The sequence below is a fragment of the Chrysochloris asiatica genome, unplaced genomic scaffold, assembly GCF_000296735.1.
Source record: "Chrysochloris asiatica unplaced genomic scaffold, ChrAsi1.0 scaffold00035, whole genome shotgun sequence".
NCBI lineage: Eukaryota > Metazoa > Chordata > Mammalia > Afrosoricida > Chrysochloridae > Chrysochloris > Chrysochloris asiatica.
In genome coordinates, this window is record NW_006408553.1 from 17,787,442 (window position 1) to 17,815,014 (window position 27,573).

At 37.5% G+C, this 27,573-nt stretch overlaps 1 protein-coding gene across 1 annotated transcript in view; it reads right to left on the minus strand.

Moving 5' to 3' along the window:
* Positions 1–1,259: 1,259 nt before the first annotated feature.
* The window catches only part of UNC5D (unc-5 homolog D (C. elegans)), an 890,335-nt gene continuing 864,021 nt past the window's right edge, over positions 1,260–27,573 (minus strand). The window contains exon 17 of the mRNA XM_006859970.1: positions 1,260–1,524. Coding sequence (XP_006860032.1) covers positions 1,320–1,524 — 205 coding nt within the window. The 3' untranslated portion in view covers positions 1,260–1,319. The remainder of the gene's footprint in view (positions 1,525–27,573) is intronic.

Consider the following 27,573-nt stretch of genomic DNA (forward strand, 5'->3'; position numbering starts at 1 on the left):
GATGCAAGTCATGACTTATCTGTGGGTTTCAACTCTGCCTAGTATGCCTGCCCCTTATTTAAAAAAAAAAAAATCATCATAATGTAAGAGCCATATATTAATGGTTCTGTAGAGAAAACACACTTGTTGAGACTGAGTAATCACTGATGGGAGGCTTCCTGAATAATGCCTCAGTTTCTGCTGCAGTGTGGTAGAGGTATTCCTCAGGTCTATTTAGGAACTTGGAGACCATTAAGAGTAAAAATTTGCTTCCCAAGAGGCAAAAGGAATATGACATATAGCCCTATGAAAGATTTTTTGATGATATAATACCAAAGTTAGAAAATTTTAGGAACCTGGATTCAAAAGTATAGTAAAATCTCTCATATTGTTATAATAATAATGTTGGAGAATCTGATCAATGCCTGACTTTAAATTTGAGGCCTGTGATGTTTGCAGTTCATGCTTCCTTAGATTCGGTTTGACCTCTCCTGTCTCCAAAGTATATTCTCATAGCACTCCATGCTGTTTGAGTGGCTTAGCTGGGAATGGAGATGATCCTGCTTTGTTGAGTTAGGAGAAATAAATTTATATATTGGAAGATCTAAATACTCTCCTTGAAACTTTTCCTTTCTGTTGCTGTGGGTATGGAAAGGAAGGAAATAATGTGGGTAGAATTGTTTTGGAATAAATGAAGGTGGAATACACTTAAAGACCTTGTTATTGGACTCTTACCTCTTGATCTTGCCTTCAGTAAGTGGCTAGAATAGACAGGGAATTTGTGCTGGTGTAAAATACTCAGATTCAAAATTTGAAACGCCCTCATTCTCTCCTTGATGTTGTTGAAGTCATACAAATGGGTTGGCAGCCCAGTTACACTTCTAAAAGCAAGTTTTACAATGACTTCCAATATCCCATATGTCAGATCGAAAACTCTGACCATGTAATCTGTTATTAGAATCAACTGACCCTTTGGGGCACATCATTAAAAACCTGTTTCAAAACATGCACTTATTCAATGTTTGCCTTCCCAGCTTCACTGTAGTGCCCCACTTTTATCCTTGCCACTCCAAATCTGAGGAGTTCATCAAGGGTTAACCTAAGTGCAGATTCAAGGAACGGGACAAGGAAGCCCTCTTTTATCTAAGGGAACTTGCACTCTTCCCTATAAGCATGTTTTACCTATATAAAATTCAATTTCTTCAACCAGGGACATTCTCACTGATTGAAAATGAAGGTTGAATTCCCCACGTGCCCCTAGGCAGAAAGCTGCCTTTTTCTTTCTCATTTAAAGCAAACGTCCAGAAGTTGGTCTTCACTGTCTCAGGAGAGGAAGTGGACTAGAGTCCATTTTGCCTGCTGTAGTTGAAGTCGGCTTCATCGAGCTGGGATTCTGTAATGTTTGAGAGTTTCGTGTGTGTCCTCCCAATCTCTTCAAGGGCACAGGCCAGGGAGTCAAGATCACCATCGTGCTGATGACGAGCTTCCCACAGGTTCAAAATGACAGCAGATGGGCTACTTTGTGTAGCAAAATAAGATAAATTCCTAGATAGAGAGAGTTAAACAAACAAACAAAAAAAGAACAAAACAAAAAATGAAAACAAAAATAAAGGAACCAATAAAAATCACCATAAAGCTGACAAAAAAACCATTGCTGTTGAGTTATTTCCAACTCATAATGGTTTTATAGGACAGAGTAGAACTGCCCTTTGGGGTTTCCAAGTCTCTAAATTTTTACAGAGCAGACGGTCACATCTTTCTTTTGTGGGGGAGCTGGTGAGTTCGAACAGCTGATGTTTCAGTTAACAAACAAGTGCTTTAAACATTGCACCAACAAGGCTCCTCTAAATTCACTATGTTGTTGTTAAGTGCCGTCTAGTTGGTCCCAATTCATAGCAACCCTGAATAGGGTTTCCAAGAGTGGCAGGTGGGTTTGAACCGCTGACCTTGTGGTTAGTAGTCCAGTGCTTATCCTACAGTGCCACACCAGGACTCCAATTTTTTTTTGTTGTTCACTATAAAGGACTTAAAAATGATTTGAATGGCTATTACTATGATACTAGTAAAGAACTACACAAGACATATCTAGGCAGTTTAATTTTTATCCCAATGCAATAGAAACTATTTTTTGAAATATTACCAATGGCCTTCTCATCGTCAAAGTATTTTCTTAGTTCTCACTTCCCTTGAATTCTTTTTGTGTAAATGTGTGTGTTTATGCATGTGTGTGTATATCCTTTATAGCCACGCTCTTCTTGAGAAGTTTATTTCCTTAGCATATGTGATAATGTAACCTATTTTTCCAAAATATGTGCCACCTCTTTTATCTCTCTCTTGGCAAACATAAGGGCAGTAAAGTCTATCTTTGTTTATCTTCCTTGCCTTCCTCAATGGGATCATATGCTAGAAGGAATAGTTATGGAGCTCCAAATGGATAGTTTTTAAACCTGAACCTCCAAGTTCATCAGCTAATGGAGCTAATTACAGATCTCTAAACGACCTTGGATATACAGATTAGATTGCTTCAATTAGATGGCCCTCAATCTTTTCAAAACAGTGCATCAAAATTTGGTATCATCTTCATGTTCTCTAATTGGCGCCTCTTCTAACTATAGCAAATATCCCAGGAAATCAAAATTTCCACTAAATTCTCACTCTAAGAAACTTATTTTTGACTCTTCCCTTTAAGTTGATTCTTCTTTTGAAACAGACTCATCAGAATGATCCATTTCTCTCCATTCATTCTACTAACCCCTTATTTATGTCTTTATCATTTTATAGCATAAGCCACAGTAAGACTCTGGCATGTCCCATGTCCCCAAATTCTATGTTCAATATTCAATGTGTCCTTTTTACACAATCATCAGGTTTCAACTCTGTCTTGTTTTAATACTCATTTTCAACTCTATATTGTTTTAATTCCTTGGTCTGGCCTCCAGCTAACTAGAGTAACAGAGGTATTTTCACTCAGTCTTCTTTCACAGCCAATCCTGACTTCATTAAAATAATTGCTTTTTGCTTTCATTTCATCTATTCTGTTCTTCTAGCATTGCCCACTTCTTCCTTTACCTTCTCTTTATCAAGATCTTATACTCCTTGAGTAACAAGCATATCTCCTCTATGCTCAAAATTGTTTGTTTTCTCTGAGCTCTTTCTATGCTTGCACAGAAACAGTCATATGAGTAAACATGATTACATATTTTATGACAGAGAGCTTTGCCTTTCCTGTGAGATTACAAACTCCTGGAAAGCAAGAATGATGTCTAATAATTTTCTGAATCCACTACTGCACTGTTTATAGAACTAGACATACATGACAGATATTTATTCAATATCCACCAGCTAAGTAATTGATTACTATGAACTGTTTCCAGATAAGGGATACTTAGTGAAAAAAAAAAAGATAAAGTCTTGGACAATAACCTGCTAAGATGAAGACTAAGAGCTCATAAAGGATTAAAGGACACTGTTTTTCTTAGGAATTTTAATAGTCAAGTTAGAAGTATCACCTTTGATATAATGACTTTTAAATATTTTCCTGAGTCAACCAAAATGTGTCTATTTTGAGGTTGGTAGTACTTTCTGTCAACAAGTCTGATATACAATCACAAAATAGACTCAGTGAAAGAAGAGCACTTGAAAGACAAGCAAGCTTTTAAGACATGGGTGGGGAACATTTTTTTTCTGCCAAAATGTATAAACATCATTTGTGGGGCATACAAAATTGTCAACTTAAAAATTAGCCTGCTGTATTTGGTCAAACATTTAATTAACTCACCCTGAGTGTGGTGGTTCAAACTTATCAGCTACTCCCTGGAAACTGTATACAGGGTTGCTATGAGTCAGAACCTATTCAACGGCACTGAACAACAACAACATGATGGTTTGAACTGTGATTGCCTTGGCAGGACCAGACCAAATGATGTTCCTCTCTCCTGTTTTAAATGCACATAACTGAGGAGATGACCTAATATTGTGGCTTAGTCAGGCACACCATGTTTTTCACCTACAGCAAAGATCTAAGAAAACAATTAAAACACATGCAGATGACAATTCTGGAGCATCAAAGAGAAGAATATGGAATAAGATCAGATCCTGACTGAAAAGAGAAACTGAGTGAAAACAGGGAATGAGGAAAGACACAGCTCTGAGGTGACCTCTCAGCTGGCTCAGCACAGAGTGTCCATTTTGGGATAAAACCAGCAGTGATCCTGTGTGACAACCATAGAAAGACAACTTCATGGAATTCCCAATAAGAGATAGAGAAACTGTGTACATATACCAGAAGTGAAGAAAAGTAATCAGGACATGAACCATATCTAAGGTGGAAAATTAAAGGAAGGAGAGTGAGAGCTCCAGGGATCCAAGACTCCACAAAACAGGGAAGGAGCCCGAACCACAAGAGAGAGGACTACCATCAGCAGTGGTCTCTGGCCAGTTAGATGCACACACAGAGTAACAGATCCATAAAGTATCGCCAGGAGAACTCTCACTCAGCCAGACTCCAGGCAGTTCCCACTGCATGTTTTCACTTGATTTGTGCAAGGTCATGATTGCTAGCTGTAGTCAATGTGGAGCACCCCGGGAACCAACATTGGGTTACCACCACACTTTCCCTTCCCTTTCCTTCCTGGAGATTATCATAGAAAACCCTGATGACCCAGATCCCTGCCCACCTGAGGACCTTGGTATGACTTCTCCCTTTCCTCCCAACCCAGCTTACCCATTTGCTATTGGCCAGCCTATGCAAGGAATAGCAGTGAGCACTCCCATGCCACCAGATGCTCAGCAAATCTCCTCAGGCCCTCATACTCTCTCCTTACCTGCTACCTCTTTTATAAGGCAATTGGCATAGCGTGCTCCACACCTCCAGTCACCCCCAGACTCACTGTCGACCACCCTGTCAACCCAGTGAGAAGCAGAGAGTGTTGTTGTGCCACTCACTGGCACATCCTCCTGTCCACTGTCCTTCTCATCCAGAAAGCACCACTGCATGTTCCATAGCTCTGCACTGATAATAGTTGATGGCCTGTGCATGCCAAGGTACCCCTAATCATCAGTATGCCTAATGAATTGGAAAATATAACCACCCCGTCCACTGCTGCCTCATTGCCCAGTGACCACTGTTGAGCACTCCCCCTGCCTCCAGGAAAACCACCACCAGAGCAAGCCTGCCCCACCTGGCCTGATCCATCAAAACAAACAAAACAAAATATTCAATAAATAAATATTCAATAAGTAAATAAATATCTAAATAAATCAAATAACAATACCTCAAGAACAACAGACAATAACAAACCACACGAGAAAAACAAAATGATAAGGACAAAATGGCTAAAACAAGTGAGCAAAATTAAGGTAAAAAAACCTTTCAGAGGAAGAAATGAAAATTTACCTGTAAAGGAATTTAAAAGACATACTTAGGATCATTAGTGTGATCAAGGAAAACAAAGGGAAAAAAAACCCAACAACCTAGAAGAATTTAGGAAAACAACACAAAAGCAAAATGACAGACTCAACGAACAATTGTTGTTATATTCAAGTACCATAAAGTCGTTCCAACTTAGTGTCCCATGTGAGATTTTTAAGGAGCTACTGATGATTTTGAACCACTGACCCTGCAGTTAGCAGTGCAGTGCTTATCCTACAGCACCATACCAGGACTCCCAATACACAATTCAAAACCATATAATAACAGCAACAACTAGAAAAATAGAAGTTTCACAATAAAATACTAGAAATGGATGGCATGGCAGAAAGACACAGAAGTAGAATTGAATCAATGAAGAAACAATGAGTGCAATACAGGATAATTTCCTGGATACCAATTTGTTTGAGGAACAATACCCAAAAAATGAAGAAAGATTAAGAATTATGTGGGGCACTATCAAGAAGAATAATTTATGCACAATAGGAATTCCAGAAGAGGAGGGAAAACAATACAAAGAACATTTGAAGAGATATTGGCTGAAAACTTCATAAGTATCATGAAAGTAGAAAAGGTTATTATCCAAAGAAGTTCAGTGAACCCCACATAGGATCCAACCCACTACTGTTGAGTATATTCTGATGCATAGTTACCTTACAAGACAAAGTAGCACAGCTCCATAGGGTTTTTAAAGCTGTAATCTTTATGGAAGCAGACTGTCACATCTTTTTCTCACAGAGTAGCTAGTGGGTTCAAACCACAACCCTCTAGGTTAGTAGACAAGCACTTAACCACTGCATCACCAAGGTTCCTTTCATAGAGAATCATCCCCTCAAATCATTCACTAAGATATGATGAAATTTTCCTATAGAGAAAGAATTCTTAAAGCACACTATGAAAAATGAAGCATCACTTACAAAAGGGCACCAATAAGACTAAGTGCTGATTTCTCATCAGAAACCATTCAAGCAACAAGGCAAAGGGAGAACACATATAAAATTCTGAAAAAAAAAAAAAAAAAAGAATTGCCAACCAAAAATCATACATCTAGCAAAAAAATAAAAATAAAAACCTGACCAACCTTATAATAAGTATTAAAGGGAATCCTTCAGATAGAGAATCAATCATATCAGACAACAAACTATGATCAAGACACATAACAACAGCTCAGTTATCAGTGATATAAGGACTTCACAAAAACAAAATAAAGTGAAAAATAAAAGAACTGACTACAGGAACTAGATAACTTAGGCTGTAAACAACTACACAATAAAATCAGAAAAGGGGGGTGGGGTGGGGTGGGATAAAAGATGTAGTTATAGAACTTGCATATGGGGCAGAACCCAAGACAATTTCAAGATAAGGTAGACTCTTTAATTTAAAGAAGATTATAGTAAACTTTGGAGTACTGGTGTGGTGCTACAGGATAAGCATTGGACCAGAAAGTCAGTTTGAACTAAAATGTTGGTAGTTCAAACTCACCAACTGATCCTTGGAAACCCTATACAAGGTCTCTATGAGTCAGAACAAACTTGACAACATAGTAAACTTCAGGGTGACCACAAAGAAAAGTAATATATTTATTCACCATATGAAGAGAAAAACCAAAAAGACTAATAAGCACAAAATAGATGCTTGGTAGGAAAAGTAAATCCATACACAAAAAGAACTCAGCACAGTAAATTAGCATGAAAAACAAAATCTTTAAAACCACAATAAATGAAAAGGCATGCTAAAACAACAATGATAAATCCATTTTGTTGTTGTTAAGTGCTATCCAGTCAGTTCTGACTTCTTGGAAATCCAGTATAGGATTTCCAAGAAGTGACTGGTGAGTTTGAACTACCGGCCTTCTGATTCAAGCCAATCTTGTGATCCTGTGCTTATGCTACAGCACCACACCAGGACTCCTATGAACTCATATCCATTGTTAATTTTACTGAATGTAAGTACAGGGTCGCTATGGGTCGGACCCGACTCGATGGCACACAACAACAACAACAACAACAAAATGGATTAAATATAACAGTCAAGAGACAGAGAGGGGCAGAATGGATTAAAAACAAGACAAAAAGCATGATCAACCAATATGTTGCTTGCAAGAAATACACCTTAGACACAAAGACATAAACAAATTTAAAATCAAAGGATGAAAAAAATATATCAAGCAAGCAGTAGCCAGAAGAGTGTGGGAGTAGCAATAATCATTTTAGGTAAAATAGACTTATAGTCAATTCCATCAAAATAGGCAAAGGAGGGCATTCAATAATGATTGAAAGGTCAATCCACCAAGAAGACAGAACAAAAATAAATATTTATGAATTCAATGACAGAGCTCCAAAATATATGAAGCAAACTATAACAGAATTGAAAAGAGAGATATACAGATCTACAACGTAGTGGTTACGAATCGGGCTGCGAACCTTAAGGTCAGCGGTTCAAAACTACCAGCCGCTCCGCGGGAGAAAGATGAGGCTTTCTACTCCCGTAAGGATTTACACCCTCGGAAACCCTGTACAGGGTCGCTATGGGTCGTCGGAACCGACTCGAAGGCACTTAACAACAACAACAACAACACAACAATAGTAGCAGACTTAAACACAACACCTTTGACAATGAATAGACAGAAAAGATCTAAATAAGACAATAACTCTACTTCATAAACATATATAGAACACACCACCCAATATTAACACAGTACACATTTTTCTCAAATACACATGGGTTATTGTCCAGAATAGACATCTTGTTGTTGTTGTTAGTGCCAAGTCACTTCCAACCCAGAGACAGTGGCTGATGAGCTTGAACTTCTGACCTTACAATTCAAACTGACTTTACAGTCCAGCACATTAACTGACATCTGTTGTTATTTTAAAGTTCCATTGAGTTGGTTCCAACTCATAGTAACCCTGTTTAGGGTTTCTAAGGGTTGGCTGGTAGGAAGCAAGTCAGTACTTATCCTATAGAGCCACACCAGGATCGATGTGATAAAAAACATCTACATAATATAAAACATCTTCTCTGGCCATAACACAACACAACTAGAAATCAACAACAGAAAGAGCAAGGGGAAAATTACATATGATGAAATTGAATAACAGCTGACTTAAAAACTACTGGATCATAGGAGATAGTAAACATAAAATTTAAAGATTATTGGAATCAAATGAGAATGACAGCACAACAAACCTAAATCTCTGGGACACAACAAAAACTGTGGTCAAAGGAAAATTTATAGCAATAGAAAAAAGGTCTAAAATCAGTGATTTAATCTGACAACTTGAGTGGCAAAAGAAGCCCATAGTCACCCGGAGAAAGAAAACAATAAAGATCAGAGCAGAAATTAATGAAATAGGAAACAGAATAAATTGAAAAGATCTACAAAACTAGAAGTTAATTATTTGAGAGAATCAATAAAATGGACAAAACCACTGGCCAAGTGAAGAAAGGAAAAAAATGAGGACACACAAATAACCAAAAAAAAAGAAATGAAATGGGAGGTCTTACATCAGAACCAACTGAGATAAAGAGGATCATCACAGAATATGAAAAATTCTACTAGAATAAATTTCTAGACCCACACTATCAATCTAAACTAACAAAAACAGATGTAGAAATCCTACCTAGCTCCACAACAAAAAGACAAATTGGAGATATCATTAAAAAAACAAAACAAAAAACAACCTCCCAATATAAATGAAACGACAAAACCCTGGCCCAGATAGATTTTCTGGAGAGTTCTAACCAACATTCCAACATTCAGAGGAGAGGTGATCTAAATTCTATTCAACTATTCCAGAATGTTAGGAGCTCTGGTAGCATAGCATTTACAAATCAGACTATGAACCGCAAGGTCAGTAGTTCGAAACTACCAGCTGTTTCATGGGAGAAAAATGAGGCTTTCTGCTCCCATAAAGATTTACAGCCTCGGAAACCCTATACGGGTCTCTATGAGTCAGAACCGACTCACAACACATAACAACAACAACAATAACATTCCAGAATGTGAAGAAGGAATTTTCCCTCATTCACTCTATGAAGCCAGTATAAATCTGTTATCAAAACCTGGCAAAGATACTACCACACAAACAAACACATACAAGAAATTACAGATGTTGACTAGAGGAAGATAAAGAAATCTGATAAATGAAGTAGGTGTAAATTGTTACAATTTGATGAACTTGACCTATGTTGTAACTTAAAATATCAACCAAAAGGGAAGGAGTCTTCATATCCAGTATCAAACCTATCCCTTCTCTACACAGGGTTGATAAGGATGGGCAACTTAGACACTGGCTACCTAAAATGGGGGAAAGGACACTATAAAGGCACAAAGTTTTCAAGAGGGAGTTTAATTTCAGAGCATGTGGGAGAAGGTAGAATCCCCACTGAATAGTATTCCTCTTGTCTAGATGGATTGGGTGAAAGGAAATGGGAATGGGATTCATTGATTGAATAGTGAGTAGTTGTTATCATACCAAATTGTGATTGTCACAACTGTAAAGGTAGAGGTTGTGTAACAAAAAAGGGACAGTAGTTACTCTTGTATTCCAGAAACAGAGGCTTCTAGGACCATCAACAAAGAAGAGAATGAGCTGAATGTGGAACACTAACCAGAGAAGCAGCAACACCAGAGTTGGAGGCAGAGCTGATGGCATGGAGAGATTGAGCAGCTGCAGACTCTAGCCTCATGGAAAGAGAAAGGCTGTGTGCTGGTGGCCAGGAGACTGGCTTCCAGAATATTCCCTGTGCTTGTTTAAATGATTATGTATCCCTGGGTGTGTTTATTTATTTATTTATTTATTTTTAAATATACATGCACTAGACAGTTGACGCATATTAACATGGGTGACAGAGACAGACAATATACAACTGGAGGGAGGTTGGCAGAGGATAGATGGGGGTGGTAGGAGACACAGGGTGGAATGCAGTGGTTGCAGTCAATAGAGGTAAATGCATTGAGGAGATTGCAACTATATAATGAAGCAAAGTATATGATTTGTTAAATAGAAAACTTAAGATCTGCTCTGTAAACCTTCACTCAATTCACAATAAAAAGTAAAAAAAAAAAAAAAGAAAGAAATTACAAACGCATATTGGTCTTGTTAGGTACTATTGAGTTAGTTCCAATTCATAATGACCCTATGCACAACAGAACAAACACTGTCAGGCTCTGCACCATCTTCACAATCGTTGTTACACTTAAGCCTATTTCTGCTGCCACTCTGCAATCCTATTAGTTGGGGGTCTTCTACTTTTTTGCTGATGCTCCACTTTATAAAGCAGGATGTCCTTCTCAAAGACAATATGTGTGAAGTAGGAGAGATTAAGTCTCACCATCTTGGATTCTAAGGAACATTCGGGTTATATGTCTTCCAACACATGGCACTTTTAATAATCTTCACACCAGAATGCAAATGCATCTATTCTTCTAGGGATCAGATGCACCTGAGTCCTTAAACTGACATCTTTGTTCTTGAATATGTTAAAGAGGTCTTGTGCAGATTTATCTACTATCATTTGATTTCTTGACTGCTGATTCCATGATTGTTGATTGTGGAGCCAAGCAAAATGAAGTCTTTGACAGCTTTAAACTTTTCAGTATTTATCATTTTGTTATTTATTGGTCCACTAGTGAGGATTTTGTTTCATTTACATTTAGGAGTAACTCATACTAAAGGCCATGATCTTGGATTATTGTTATGTACCGCCGAGTTGGTTCTGACACATAGCAAGTCTGTATACAGTTTCCGAGGAGCAGCTGGCAAGTTTGAACCACCGACCTTGCAGATCAAACTAACCTTGTGGTCAAGGGTTTATCCTATAGCATCACACCAGGACTCCATAGTCTTTGATATTCATCAATAAGCATTTTACATTCACTTCATTCACAGCAAGTAAGGTTTCATCATCTACACAGGTTGTTAATAAATATTTCTCCAATCCTGATGCCATGTTCTTCTAAATATAATCCAGTTTCTCAGATTATTTGCAAAGCATTCATATTGAATAACTAAAATAAAAGAATACAACCCTGGCACACACCATTCCTGATTTTAAACCATTCAGTGTACCCTTGTTCTGACTGAGCAACTGTCTCTTGGTCTATGTACAGGTTTCTAATAAGCACAATTAACAGGCATTATGGTGGTGGAGTCCGTACCGACTCATAGTGATCCTGTACAAGGTTTCCGAGGCTGTAAATCTTTATGGGAGCAGAACGCCTCATCTTTCTCCCACGGAACAGCTGGTAGTTTCGAATTGTTGATGTTGCGGTTTGCAGCCCGATTCGTAACCACTACGCTACCAGAGCTCCTTAACAGGCATTACAGAATACCCATTTTCGCAATGTTATCCATAGCTTGTCATGATCCACAAAGTGGAAAGCTTTTGCATAATCAATAAAGCACAGGAAAACATCTTCCTGGTATTCTCTGCTTTCAGCCTAGATCCATTGGACATCAGTAATGATAATTCCTCATGCCATGTCCTTATCTATATCTCTTGTCAGATCTCTGACAATGTATGCTACAACAATTTTTGAATTACCTTGAGCAAAATTTTACTGGCATGTGATACTCATGATATTTACAATTATTTCCACATTCCATTGGATCGTTTCTCTTTGGAATGGACACAAATATGGACCTCTTCCAAATGATTCGCCAGGTAGTTGTCTTCCAAATTTCTTGGCATAATAAAGGTGAATGCCTTTATTGCTGAAAGATTTCAATTTGTATTCCATCAATTTTCAGAGCCTTGTTCTTTCCCAGAGCTTTCAGTGTACCTTGCATTTCTTCATTCAATACCATGGGCTCTTAATCATACGCTACCTCTTGAAATGGTCGAACACTGACCATTTCTTTTTAGTACAATGACTCTATGTATTCCTTATATCTTCTTTTGATGCTTTCTACATCATTCAATATTTTTTTCCCATTGTTATTAAGTGCCACTGAGTTGGTTCTGACTCAGAGCAACCCTGTACCTACTGGGTATAGAAACACTGACCTTGTGGCTCAAAATGACTTTGCTGTCCAGTGCATTATCCTGCAGCACCACACCAGAATTCCATTTTTCCCATACAATCCTTCAATATTTCAAGTCAAGGCTTGAATTATTTCTTCAGTTCTCTCAGCTTGAGAAATGCTGAACATGTTCTTCCCTTCTGGTTTTTCTAACTCCAGGTCTTTGTACACATTTATAATAACTGACTCTGTCTTCTCTAGCTTTCCTTTGAAACATTCTGTTATACTCTAGGACCTCCTCATTTCTTTCATTGGTTTTAACATCTTCACTCTGTAAAGCAAGTTTCAGAGTATCTCATGACATCCATTTTGGAATTTCCCATGTTTCTTGTCTTCTTAATGATCTTTTGCTTTCTTCCTGGATGTTGTTCTTGATGTAATTCCCAACTCTTCTGTTCTTGTTTATAGTGACTAAAGCATCAAATCTTTCTTCAGATGATCTCTAAATTCAAGTGGGATATATTCAAGGCCATATTTTTTATCTCATGGACTTGTTTTAATTTTCTTCAGCTTCAACCTGAAATTACATATGAACAATTGATGTTCTGTTCCACAGTCTACCCCTGGCCTTGTTTTCACTGATGATATGGAGCTTTTCCACCATCCTTTTCCAGAGATGTAATCAATTTGATTTCTGTGTATTCTAGCTGGTGAGTTTTATATGTATAGTCATCTTTTATGTTGTTTAAACAAGGTATTTACAATGAAGAAGTCACTGGTCTTGTAAAATTCTATCATGCAATTTCCATCATCTTTTCTATCACCAAGGCTATATTTTTCAACTATTGGATCCTACCTCTTTGCTTTGAACCTTTGCATTTAAATCACCAATAATTATTAATAAATCTTGATTTCATGTTTGATCAATTTCAGACTGAAGAATTTGGTAGAATTCTTCAATTTCATCATTACTGGCTTTCATGGTTACTATATAAACATGAATAATAGTGTAGTAATTGGTCTTCTTTGTAGGCATAGGGGTATTATCATATTATAAACATCATTATAGCAGGATAAGTCAAAAACTATCTGCACGCCAGTTATATTAGAATGCCAGTCCAGTGTTGGATGATGGCAACATTGAGCATGCATGTGAAATGATTCTGTCTATTGAATAGTCAAGTGACAATGACTTACATGGCAAATCATCCATTGTTCTGCCTATGAAATAATCCATGACAGACAAGTTTCAAAAAGTTTGTATGAGATGGTACCAAAATAACTCATGGACGAGCATAATCAGAAGTGTATGGATATCTGCAAACAAAATTTGCAACAAGACTCAAAGGAAGGTTTCTTAAAAAAAAAAAAAAAAAAAAGTTGCTATTGGTGACAAGACAAGACATGGATTCATTACTATGAGTCTGAGAATAAATAGCAGAGTATGGAATGGAAACAACTTCAATCACCAACAAAGAAAAAGTTGAAAAGTCAACCATCAGCTGGAAAATTGATGCTTACATTTTTCTGGATTCTCAAGGACTAGTATTGGAACACAATCAGGAAAAAAGGTTCAACAGTCAACAGTGCTCATTACAGTGAGATGCTCACAGAGAACCTGAAGCCTAAACTTTGGATTAAACACAGAGGACTTCTATACAAGGGCATTGTGATCTTGCCTGACAATGCACAGCCACACACCTTTCCCCACACTATTGACCCTCTGAAAAAACTTCCTTTTGAGGTGTTAAAGCATCCTCCCTATAGTCATGGTTTTGCTACCTCGGAATTTCACCTGTTTGGGTCCCTTAAAACAGCTCATCAAGGATAAAGATTCACCCCTGATGAAGAAATGAAGACAGTGGTGTATTTGTGGCTTGCAGTTCACTCTAAAACATTTTTAAATAAGGAAACATGAAAGATTTTTAAGAGATGAACAAAATAAATTTTCTAGCCAAAGTGTGAACAATTTTTGATTCACCCTACAAATATCGGTGTGGCGCTGTGGGCTAATGCGTCAGACTGCAAAGTCGTTTGAACTGCAAAGTCATTGGTTCAAGCTCACCAGCTGCTCCTTGGAAACCCTATACAGGGTTGTTTTGGGTTGGAATCAACTTAACAGCACTTAACAACGACAGATGAATCTTGAAATATTCTTTTTGATGATGAATGTAACATCATTCCTCTTCAATTTGTCATTCCCAGCGTAGTAAAACTGGCCAGCACTAGGCCATTTCACCTCATTAATGCCTAGGATATCAATCTTTTTGCATTCTATTTCATTTTTGACAATTTCAAAAATGTTTTAGATTCATACTTCATGCATTCAATGTTCTGATTATTAATCAATGTTTATAGCTGTTTCTCCTCATTGTGAGTTGAATGAAAGAGTGGTTGATGTTCAACCATTTCAAGAGGTAGCATATGATCAAGAACCAATGGCACTGGAGGCCAAAGTCCAAGCTGCATTGATGGAAGAAATACAGGGCTCTAGGATTTAACAAAACACAAACTGAAATATTTCAACAAACTGATACAGTGCTGGAGTCATTCACTTGTCTAGGTAAAAAATGCTGTAAGATAGTTACTGGGTCAATCAATCAAAAGTGATCCATATTTGTACCCATTCCAAAGAAAGGTAACTCAACGGAATGGGGAAATCATCAAGCAATTTTTAATAACACATGAATGTAAAATTTTACTGACGATAATTGAAAAACAGTTGCAGCAGTATATCAACAGGGATAAGTTACTAAGGTTAGCTAGATTCAGAAGAGGACACGCAACGAGGGATCTCATTGCTGTTGTCAGATGGATCTTTCTGAATGCAGAGAATACCAGAAAGTTGTTTACTTGTGGTTTTTGGCTATGCAAAGTAATTCAACTGCATGGATCATTACAGACTATGGATAACAATGGAAATAATGGGTATTTCAGAACACTTCACTGTGCTCATGAGAAACATGTACATAAACAAAGATGCAGTCTTTTGAAATAGAACAAGGGAATACTGAATAGTTTAAAATAAAGAAAGATGTGCATCAAGGTTGTATCCTTTCATCATACTTATTCAATCTGCATGTTGAATAAATAACCTGAGAATCTGTACTGTCTGAAGAAGAATGATATCTGGATTCGAGGAAGATTCATTAACAATGTGCAATGTGCATACGACACACCTAGCTTGCTTAAAGTAAAGAGAATTTGAAACACTTACTGATGAAAATCAAATACTACAACCTTCAGTATGGATTGCACCTCAATGTAAAGAAAATGAAAATCCTTGCATACAGACCAATAAATGACAACATGCTAAATTGAGAAACACTGAAGTTGTTAAAGATTTCATTTTAATTGTATCCACAATCAAAGCTTATGTAAGCAGCAGTCAGGATATCAAATGACGTATTGCAACAGAAAAATCTGCTTCAAAAGACCTCTTTAAACTGTTAAAAGGATGTTACTTTGAGGACTAAGTGTTCTGTTTAGCTCCTTTACCTTCTCATTTCTTCCATTTGTTTTAGCATCTCGACACTGAAGGACAAGTTTCAGAGACTCTTCTGACATCCATTTTGGACTTTTACTTGTCTCTTGTCTTCTTAATGACCTTTTGCTTTCTTCCTGGATAATGTTCTTGATGTTATCACACCTCTCTTCTAGTCTTCGGTCATTAGTGAAGCTTCTTGAAAGTTCAGTAGCTAAAGTGAATGGAAGAAATGATGAAGTAAAAGTGCTGAACAGAAAATCAGAAAGAGTATCTGGAAAGGATAAAGTCAAGCATATACTGAAATGTGCAAAGACCTGGAGTTAGAAAATCAAAAGGAAGAGTGTGCTCAGCATTTATCAAGCTGAAAGACCTGAAGAAAAAAATTGAAAACATCAACTTGTAATAATACAAGCTTCTATGGCCAAAATATTAAATGATGCAGGTAGCATGAAAAGTTTAGAAGAATACGGTTATAAAAGGAACTTGGTGACACTCAACCATTTTAGGGCGTAGCATATGATCAAGAATTACTAGTGTTGAAGAGAGAAGTGCAAACTGCACTGAAGACATTGATAAAAACACAGCTCTAGGAATTAAGAGAGTACAAATTAAAATGCTTCAACAAACATATGTATCTCTGGAAGCACTCACTAGTATATCAAGAAAGTTGAAGGAGAGCTGCCTAGCCAACCAACTGGAAAAGATCCATATTTGTTCCCATTCCAAAGAAAGGTGAAACTATAGAAGGCAGAAATTATCAAACAATATCATTAGCATCACATACAAGTAAATTTTTTTGCTAAAGGTAATTAAAAAATAGTTGCAGCAGTACATCAACAAGAATATGCCAGAAATTCAAGCAGGATTCAGAAGAGGACATGGACAGAGGAATATCATAGCTAACTGAAGATGAATCACATCTGAAAGCAGAGAATACCAGAAAGATGTTTATTTGTGCTTTATTGACTATGCAAAGGCATTTAACTGTGTGAATCATACTAAATTATGGATAAAATTGTTAAGAATGGGAATAACAGAATACTTTATCGTGCTCATATGGAATGTTTTCATAGACCGAGAGGCAGTAGTTTGAAAAGAACAATGGAATAATGCATGATCAGGAAAAGTGTGCTTCAGGCTTGTGTCCTATCACCTTATTTATTCAGTCCGTACGCTGAGCAAATAATCTAAGAAGATGGTTTATACGAAGAAGAATGAAACGTCGACTGGAGGAAGAGGCATTAACAGCCTGCGATATGCAGATGACCCAACCTTACTTATTGAAAATTCAAAGAACTTGAAGCACTTACTAGTGAAGATTAAAGACTAAGTCTTCAATAGGGATTCACAAGTCAATGTAAAGAAACTGGACCAATAATCAACATCATGATAAACAAAAAATTTTTGACCTTGTCAAGGATTTCATTTTACTTTGACCCACAATCAAAGCTCATGGAAGCGGCAGTTAGGAAATTAAAAGTCATATTACATTTAAAGGAGTCCTGGTGTGGTGCTGCTGGATAATGTACTGGACAGCTAACCACAAAGTTGTGGTTCAAACCCACCAGTCGCTCCTCAGAAACCCTATCCAAGGTCACTATGCGTCAGAACCGACTGGACAGCAGTGGACAACAACAATAATTGCATTTAAAAGATCTCCAAAAAGTATTAAAGAACAAAGATGTCACATTGAGGACTAAAGTATGCTTCCCCAAGTCATGGTATTTCTAATGATCTCATATGCATTTGAAGGCTGTACAGTGAATAAGGAAGACTGGAAATGAACTGATGATGTATTTGAAGTAATGTGTTTGTGAAAAATACTGAAAATACCAGGAACTGCCAAAGAACAAACAAATCTGTCTTGGAAGAAGTGCAGTCAGTATGCCCTTTAGAAGCAAGGAAGTCCAGACGTTGTCTCACATTCTTTGGACATGTTTTCAGAAGTGAACAGTCCCTAAAAAGTACAGAAGAAGACCCCCAAGGAGATGATTTGACACAATGGCTGCAAAAATGTACAGAAACATAATTGTGAGGATGTGCAGGACTGAGCAGTGTTTGTCGTGTTGTGCACAGTGTTACTATGAGTTAGAGATGATTCAGCAGCACCTGATAATAAAATTTGTGCTGCAAATATATTCACAAACATTAAATACAGCTCTGGTACTAGTGGTTATTAGTCAGACTGTTAATCACAAGGTCAGCAGTTCAAAACTACCAGCTGTTCTATGGGAGAAAGATGAGGCTTTTTGCTCCTTGCCCCAAGCCATGGTATTTTCAGTCACCTTATATGCATGTGAAAGCTGTATAGCATCTGCCCTCTCCCTGTTGTTGAGAGGTTGAGAGGCTGCAAGTCAGTTCTGACTCATAGCAACCCTATGTAGGATTTCCAAGGAGTGGCTTTTGGGTTTGAACTGCCGACCTCATGGTTAGCCATCTGGTGCTACAGCACCATACTAGGACACCTGTCTTCATATCAAATATGATTATTCATATCTACACAAATAGAAAAATCAATACAAACCTTGTTTTGGATCCTCGAATCCTAGTTCTTATTTAAAAACTCAGTTTTGAATATTGCCATTTTTCTCTAGGTGTTAATGGGGAAAACTTGTATCTCTAGGTCTACAAGAAAGCTAGGATAGCCTGAAAGATATCTGAAGCAGAACACAAACTGAAGTATTAGCTTGGAGAAGGGCAAACAGAGACACTAAGCCTTAGAATATTCTGGATGAGCTGTGTGAACATCTCTTTCAATATCCATTATGAGAATAATGTCCGTGGACATACTTTTGTTTCTGGCATAAAAAATTCTTTGTAATCTCAATTGTTTCTTCATAAAATAAAACAGCAACAACAATAACAACACAAGTATCACTAGCTTCCCCATAATTTTAGTGAGGTTTTATGTTTTGTGTTTTCTCTGGAACAACAATGGAATGAAGGTGTTTGGCATCTTATGACCCTCTCAATCCAAAAGTTAATTTTTATTAAATACTGATGGTTACAAACCTCCATTGTAAAGGTACAGAAAGATACTTTTTTTGGCTTTAAAAACACATGTGATCTCTCTTGCAGCAACCCAAGTCTGCCATTGTAGCACAAATTTTGCCACAGATAGCACATTAATAAATGAGCATGATAGAGCGTCAATAAAACTCCAGCCACTGAAATGTTCATGTGATATAATTTTTACATGTCAGACCATATTACTCTTCTTTATATGTATTTTTTTCCAACCCACTTAAAATTCCAAAGTTCACTGAAAAAAACCACACAGGTGATCCCTATTCTATACTGGCTTTCAACCCAAGCTAGATTCCAAAACCAGCTATTTGAAAGAAGATGAAATTGAACTTGCAGCTTTATGCTGCACTGGAAAGTAAGCATCTAAAGGGCCCAAATAACAGAATTCCCAAACTACATGTCCTGCGTCTAGTACTCGGAGAGTTTTAAAAGAATCTCAAAGGATATGTGCTTTGAAGGTTGTAATGAATCTTTTTCCCAATAAAATATTCACAATTTGATGCAGGATGGAAAGGTGTTCAAAGAGCACCTGACTAGAGAGGAGTTGCAAAACAAGAAAGTGTCTCCTGACAGCCACCTACCTGATAGAGAAATATCCTGCAAATATTCTGGTTTGTAGAGCAGGCACCAGGGGCTAAGGGAAGTTAAATGACCAAAAGAGGCAGAAATATAACTCTCACTTGGCACAGGTCTCTGAAATGTGCTCTCGAGAGCATTTTTAAAATTTATTTTTTCAATTTACATAAGCACACTCAGCATAACACATACAAAACTCAATTTCCACTTAATTTTCGTGGATACGTATAGAAGCATAGTCACCTTATTAAAAATATTACAAATTGCTACCAATCTCATTATCAGACACCCTATGCAAATACTTTTATTCGCTTCTACAACAGAATAATTAATGCATAACATTGTCATTAAGTGCCATTGAGTTGGTTCCGACTCACAGTGACCTTGTATAGAGTTCCTGAGGAATGTGGCTGGTGGGTTTGTACAACTGACCTTGTGGTTAGCAGTCCAGTGCTTATTCCCCAGAGCCACAGCAGGACTCTTTAATGCATAATAATGCCCTAAATTTCTAATGTAGTATGTTATTCCTGAAAGATAGGTCAGTTATTTTTTTTTCTGCTTACATTTGTACAAATGCATTATGAATTTTTGATAATTGGTACATTTGGCTTTCTCTAATGCTGCTTTTTTGAGGGTTGCTAATGGAGTCCTTGTAAAGTGCTATAGGAAAAACACTGGACTGCTAACTACAAGGTCAGTGGTTCAGACCCATCAGCTACTCCTTGGAAACCCTACGTAGGATTGCTGTGAGTCAGAACCAATTTGGTGGCACTGAACAGCAACAATTATATTAGTTCATACTGTTTATGTAAAAATATCTTTTGAAGACAAAAAAAAAAAAGAACTAATAATAGTGGTTGAGTCCTGTAAGATTAGCACTCGATTGCTAACTGCAATGTTGGTGGTTCAAACCTATATGCTGCTCTTTGGAAACCTTTATAGGTTGTCCTGAGTCAGAACTGACTCAACAGCACACTTAACAAAAGTAACTTGTCTACATTTCCACTTGCTTACCTTCTTTTTGGAGTCCTGGTGTGGCGCTGTGGGTTAATGCGCCAGACTGCAAAGCTGTTTGAACTGCAAGGTTGGTGGTTCAAACTCACCAGCTGCTCCTTGGAAACCCTATACAGGGTCGCTATGGGTCAGAATTGTCTCCACAGCACTTGACAACAACAACACCTTCTTTTTAAAAAAAATTGCTGATCCCAATCTGTGTGACCTACTTCTCTCACTAAAAATGCCAGTGCATTTGGGCACTATCAGATAAGTGCACACACTATTCAAGGAATGTTGTTAGTACTACAAAATGGAATTCACAGCCTTGTTGATTTTAAGCAATTTCCTGATTATCATTGATTTCTTTGGAAATAAACTAGGACGTCAGTAAATGCATTATTGCTGAATACTCAGATGAATATTTCCAAATAAAATTCCCCCTTTTTGAAAAAACAAAGACAAAAACAAAATGTTTAAAGAAGTGAATGATTATTGTGATCACCTTAAATGCGTCTGTTACTTTTTCGTGCACTAAACTTTATATAATCGTTTGTCATAGCCGTTCAATTCTTACTGACATGGGCTAATTTTGAAAAATAAAATTTGTTTTATCATGCTATCATACTATAAAGAAAAGGTGATCTGATGTCCCAAAATTAGAAATTTACTTTAAAATCATTCAGTTCACATTCCTTTGCCATAAGCCCTGAAGACTCAATGACTTTATTTTTGCTTTCTTGGAATACTCACTAAGAATTGATAAACTGTAAGAACTACATACATGTAAGCAGCTGAAAACTTAAGAGTTAAATAAACTTATCCATGTAAATTCATAACATAGTAATGGTTTGTTAAATTTAACTGTGTTTTGTTGAGACTGAATGTGTTCCATATACCTGAGTTCCTGGGGGAGTTATTTTATTACCATGATAAATTTCATCTTTCTGAGATATCCCTATCCCCATTCCTTGGCCCCAATTAAAAGCCATGCTTTATATGGAAGGCAAGGCAGAACTGGAAGTATTAGCAATTTCACAAGCTAAACACAAGCCAACTTATAATAGTGTATATAGGTCAAAAATGGAATTTTTACAAAATATCAGTTTTCAACCCAACCTTCAAATTAGTAAACGTGCTGAAACTAATAATGGAGCTTAGGTTAGATTTGAGGGTTTTAGGAATCAGAATGTTGCTTCTGTTTTCTTTTTCAACAGAAATAATAGTGAAGAATTGAGAGATCATAAACGTCTGTCACTTAGGGTCTTCAGAAAGCATTTCACCACAAAAGTAATTTTATGAAGAGGAAAAGCAGCTTGGAGAACATTCAGTAAGAATTTATAAATACCAGCATTTTATTACTACTTTGGAAGCATGTACGTTTTCCAGAATCTACATACAATTCAGATTCAATATATGAGGGAATAACCTAAAATAACCAAACTCCCTGCCCTCAAGTCGATTCTGATTTATAATGATCCTATAGGACAAAGAACTATTGACCTCTAGGGTTTCCAAGACTGCAGATCTTCCTTCCCAGGAGACACTGGTGGATTCTAACCAAGAACCTTTTGGTTAGCAGTGGCTATAGTGCTTTAACCACTGCATCCACCTAAAGCCTTAACCAGTTAAGAGTAATTCATTAACAGGAATGAAGAAGGCACAACTGGGAGGCTCTACCTTAGCCCAGGGGAAAAGCATTTAAAAGGGGTCAAGGACACATTTCACATAGGAATGTACCTGGAGTTCACTTAGCTCAGTGTTCTTTCCTCACCACCTGGGCTTTATCAGACTGTATGTGGCTTATAAACGATCCCCTTTCATCTGAATTCCAGATAAGGAAGTTTTTATTTCAGTTACTCAGAACCATGCTATCAGGGGACCAATACAGCTATCATGCAAGCTGTAAATGCTACCTGCTACCAATTATGAGAATGAATTTCATACTAAAAATGGTAGGAGGCCACTTTGAACTAATGTCTAATATCTTTAGCACAGAAGACACTTAATAGTAGGTACAAGTGATCATTTTATTAAGAAATTTGGGCTTGCATACAATACTTTCAAGGCAACTAGAACTTGATGGCAGCAATTTTATTTGTTTATATTATAGAAATTTGCAATTTACATCTAACTCAAGTCTTTTTTTAAAAAAATAAACATTAAAAAGCATATTTTAAAAATACGTTCTTTCTAAGTCATTCAATGGTATAAAAAATGAAAATTTAAGCTGCCTATAATAAATTGGGAAACATAATTACAAGAACAATACTTGATCCTACTGTATAGCATCAAACAGGGAACTGAAAGATAGTCATAATGAAAAAATATTAATATCCTTGCTATCACCCTAATTGTCTAATTTAATAAAAGCCTCTTATGTGACCAAAACAAATGCTCCATATGGCTGCTTAAATGCAAATAGAAGAGAAAATCATTTGTGTTGCAGACCGTGTAAGACTAGTCAGAGGTTCGAGGCCCTCTAGGGCCGAGTGTAACAAATGAGGCCACTGGCAGTTAATGGCAAATTAATATTCAGTTATATATATTAAATTAATACACTGGAGCCTTTGACAATCCACAGATAAATGTGGTATTTTCCTAAAGCCGAGACTAAAGGTTGCAAGGTTAAGCCTTTCTCCAAAGGATTAACTAAAAATATCTTAGCTACTTCTCAGTTCTTTGTTCTATAGACAAAGAACCCATCCTCCCTAATCCTTTTCCAGGTGCAGCCCATTCACCTGGGCATCTGGAGTCCTCCTGCAGACCTGGCTCAGGAAGCCAAAGCAGCAGGACTCCACCCAAGCTTTTGTCATTACTCTCATCTTCCCCCACCTTAGCTCAGGGGCTATAGATATGTTCATTGGGCCTGAGAAACCAACTTGTGGGCCTGGGATTCGAACTAGCAAAGCACAATGTGAAGTTACCTGAATGTCTGGAAAAGTACTGATGTTAGCTGTACCTTGCCTAAGTCCCTCCCAGCTTGGTGTGAAGCTCCTCCCCTGAATAAAGCAGAGGCCCGAGCCTCCCCAGGTGTGCATTACTGGTTGGCAGGCATGCAGTAAAGATGGCAGTGCATTGCTGGCTGGAAGGCATGCGGTAAAGATTGCAGGGCAGTGAGTTGCTGCCTGCAGAGGCCACGATGCCTGTACTCCCAGGCCAGCCCACCAGTGATGTATCCACCCTGGCTTTGGGGTGCCTCTTTGTGTCTCTCTTTGTCTCCTTTTGTGTATTCTTGATATATATGAATCGCCGTTAGGTATCATCTCCTCGTGAACCGAACCCCAATGTCGAGGCGGGTCCCCGACACATTTGTACTGAGTAGTAGTAATTGGAGACACCATAAATATTTGGCCCATTCATCAAGCTTTTATCCCCAAACTTCAATCTCATTCAACAAAGAGTAGTGCAGCCTTCAGGAAAAAAAAACAAAAACAAAACCCAACAACTCAGAGCTCCATTTTCTAAAATATTAACAAGAGCTGTGCACCATAATACAACCTCTGCCTATGCTGTACTGTATCTTCAACTGAAAGATAACCCAAAAGGAAAGACTACAGGCAATAGAAAACATTGAGTTTCTCCCTTCCTCACCCTAACAGTGGTGCATTGATTTTTTAAAAAATTTTTAGGCCTGTTAATTTGGCAATAAAATTCTCCTCTTAGTTATCCTCTTTCCTGTTCCATTATGTGGATGATGTATTATATAACTCTTGAACCTTGAAGAGTGCCTGTGAACTGCTCAATGAGAAGAAGACCAATTGTGACATGTTTTCAATCCCTCAGTTTCTTTTCTGATGGGACAAGCTTGTGACTGTTTCTCAAGTTAGGAAAGGAAAAGACAATGATAAGTACTACCAAATGAAACTGCCATTTCTTTGTCAATTAAAATATATCATGGAAAAATAAGTCTCATTTCATTAAATTTTCCTCTTCAGTAAACTTAATACATATTTCAGAATCCTGAGTTGTAATGTGGAATGACCACTAATTATTGCAACAGAAAAGACCACAGTGCTACACCTGAATGAGGGAAGAGTAAAATAATTATACCTCCCAATTTGCAAAATATGTAGTATGTATTTCAATAAAGGTGTAGAATTCTCATCTTCCCTGAAAGAGTTCCTGGTTATTGCATGTTCACACAGTTACCACTTGTGTGTTACTGTGATGATGAACAAGTTTCAGTGGAGCTTCCAGATTAAAATAGACTAGAAAGGAATGTCTACTTCTAAAAATTAGCCAATGAAGTCCTATTGAGCACAACAGTCTTGATTCCTTGGGTCACTGTGAGTTGGGGGTAAACTCCAAGTAAGATAACAACAACAACATTTTATAAGAAAAAAAAACAAACTCAAAATAATTAAAATAAACATTTATCACTAAAAGAATAGCATAATGTATGAGATAAAATTATTCTTATTACTTCACTTATTTTCACAATTATTGTTGTTGTTGTTGTTGTCATGTGCCATCGAGTCGGAATCAACTCATAGCGACCCCATGCACAGCAGAACGAAACAATGTCCGATCCTGGGCCAACCTCACTACCGCTGCCACATTTACGTCCGTCAATGCTGTCACCTGGCCAATCCATCTCGTTGGGGGTCTTCCTTTCTTTCTGTGACCCTCCATCTTTCCAAGCATGATATCCTTCTCTAGAGACTGTTCCCTTCTGACAATATGTCCAAAGTATGAGAGATGACGTTTAGCCATCTTGGCCTCTAAGGAGCACTCTGGCTGCACTTCTTCCAAAACAGATCTATTGGTTCTTTTGGCAGTCCATGGCAATTATTAAAACATCATATTTAGATATACTACAGTGTCAGCTTTTTCTGTACTATTTAAGACAGCTTTGTAACGAGGGCTATTTAGTTTACGTATTGTTGTTAGGTGTTCTCGAGTCTGTTCTGACTCACAGCAACCCTATATAGGGTATCCAAGGAACAGTTGGTGAGTTTGAATCACTGACCTTGTGGTCCAGTGCTTTATCCCACAGTGTCACACCAGGGCTTTAATATGTCCATCTTTTCTGAAAACTAGATTAGTGTAAAAGAAGGAAGGCTACTCCTAAAATCAGCATATGGGCACCCTTTGCCTAAGAGGAATGGAATACCTTTTTATGGCCAGTCCCTGAAGCTCATAGTGGTAGCATGACTTTGTTTCTCCTGGAGTAATATGAAAAGTTTCTTTTTGTATGGCCTTTAAGATGGATACCTGCCACTTGCAAACTGTATACATACAGTTTGTTCATGGGAAAATGTGTTCCAGAGCTGTCTGTTTCCAGCTTCATATGAGTGGGTTGTTTCATGAGTCATTGAGTTCAGTGGAAACAAGTCCAACTATTCACTACTTTGCTTGACTCTATGGTCTCTTCAAATTGCTAGCCCTGCATAAGTCCATTGCACAAGACAAATAAAATCTGATTTGGGCTTCATCACATTTATATGTTTTTTAGCCAGCAGAACACCAAGAAAGCTTAGTGTGGTGTAGTCACAGTAAATCCTGAAATATAGGAATGAAAATGTCTAGTCTCAACACTTGGGAGGCACCACCCTAGTCACCTGAGAAGCAGGCTTTCAGTATGCATCTGTATGCTTCTCTCTTCATCACTCTTCTCCTACCTCCTTCCTTCTCCCTCAGAAAAAGCTGGCACTGGGACTTTTTCTCTTCTAGTGAATTCTCTACAGTTATTCAGAAAGAGATTAATAAGAAGCTTTGTGACCTTCCTCTGCCATTTCCCACTGCCCTCTGGCCATTTCACTGTTCCTTTGCATCCAATTAAGAGGGTGGGCACAAGGATCTGACCTCAGTGTGAGAAGCTTCTGCTTCTCATTAGAGAGTGCCTGTTAAAAGATTTTGTGGGAAAACATGTTATTATAGTACTGTATATTAGCAACGAGTTTGAAGAATTTGTCCATGATTTGTTCACCATCACCCATTAACACTAACATCTGAAATAAGTTTGTACTGTTTTTACCAGATGACCAATAAGAAACATTTATCTCCACACATTTTCAAGCAAGTATACTATCAAGCAAGTATAGGAGGGAGGTGGTAAGGGAAAAAATAAAAAACAAAAACTGTTAATAAGATGTAATTAACCTGTAACTTTCTATCTTGAAATCTGTGCTTCCGTATTGGCTGCTTCTCATTTACCCACCCTCCCATGTCTCAATCATTCTACCCAGCCTCTGTTTCCATAGCAACTTAGTCAAGCAGGCTATGTATTCAAAAGAGTTCTGGAATATGGAAATGGTAAGGCCTTAAAAAATTATCTAATGGTGGAGTTTCAGGTACTGTGTAAAACCTGAGGAAAAAGACAGCAAGACTCCATAGGAAAGCTAAGTAGTTTTGGGGGTTTTATTTTGTTTTTTAAGACCAACTTTCAAAATCCTTTGATACTTGTTCAAATCAGTTCTCTTTATTAAGAGGCAAGTCTTTAGGGTAAAGTGTACTATGCTACAAAATTGGTCATGTCATGTCATTCAGAACTAGCTACTAAATTTCCTCTAAGTAGATGACACTATCAAGCTGTTGTTTAGTATAATTTTTTAAAAAAATAAGTATCATAAAAATATAAAGTCCTGGTGTGGCACTGTACAAAAAGTACAGTTCCCAAGGTCAGTTTGAACCACTAAGTCAGTTATTCAAACTCACCAGTTGCTCCTCTGAAACCATTTAGAGGTTTACTATGAGTCGGAACTCACTCAACAGCACTTAACAACAATAAAAATGGAAGTTTACGTGGGGCGGGGGGAGGTATTTCTAGCTGAAGCAGTTAGCTTTGAATATTATTTAATTTTATTAAGTCTTTAGCATGCTCCCTACCACCTATAACTATGTGCTCAAGTCCTTATTTCTCACTCCTACCTACTAATCGTAAGTGACCAAGAGCACAGAGAATATTGCAGCTGAATTTACAGAATAAATGTGCAATCTCAGCTTAGAAAGTCAGCAAGTAAAGAATCTGAGTAATAGTCAAAGCTTGTTCACAGAATCTATAATTGCAGCTGTTATCTCTGACATTATTTGCTAGGTTATACAGCACTTTTGGAGTGATCCACATGCCAGGCAAGTTGCAAGGCCACCTGTGTTGCTAGCCTTCCAGCACA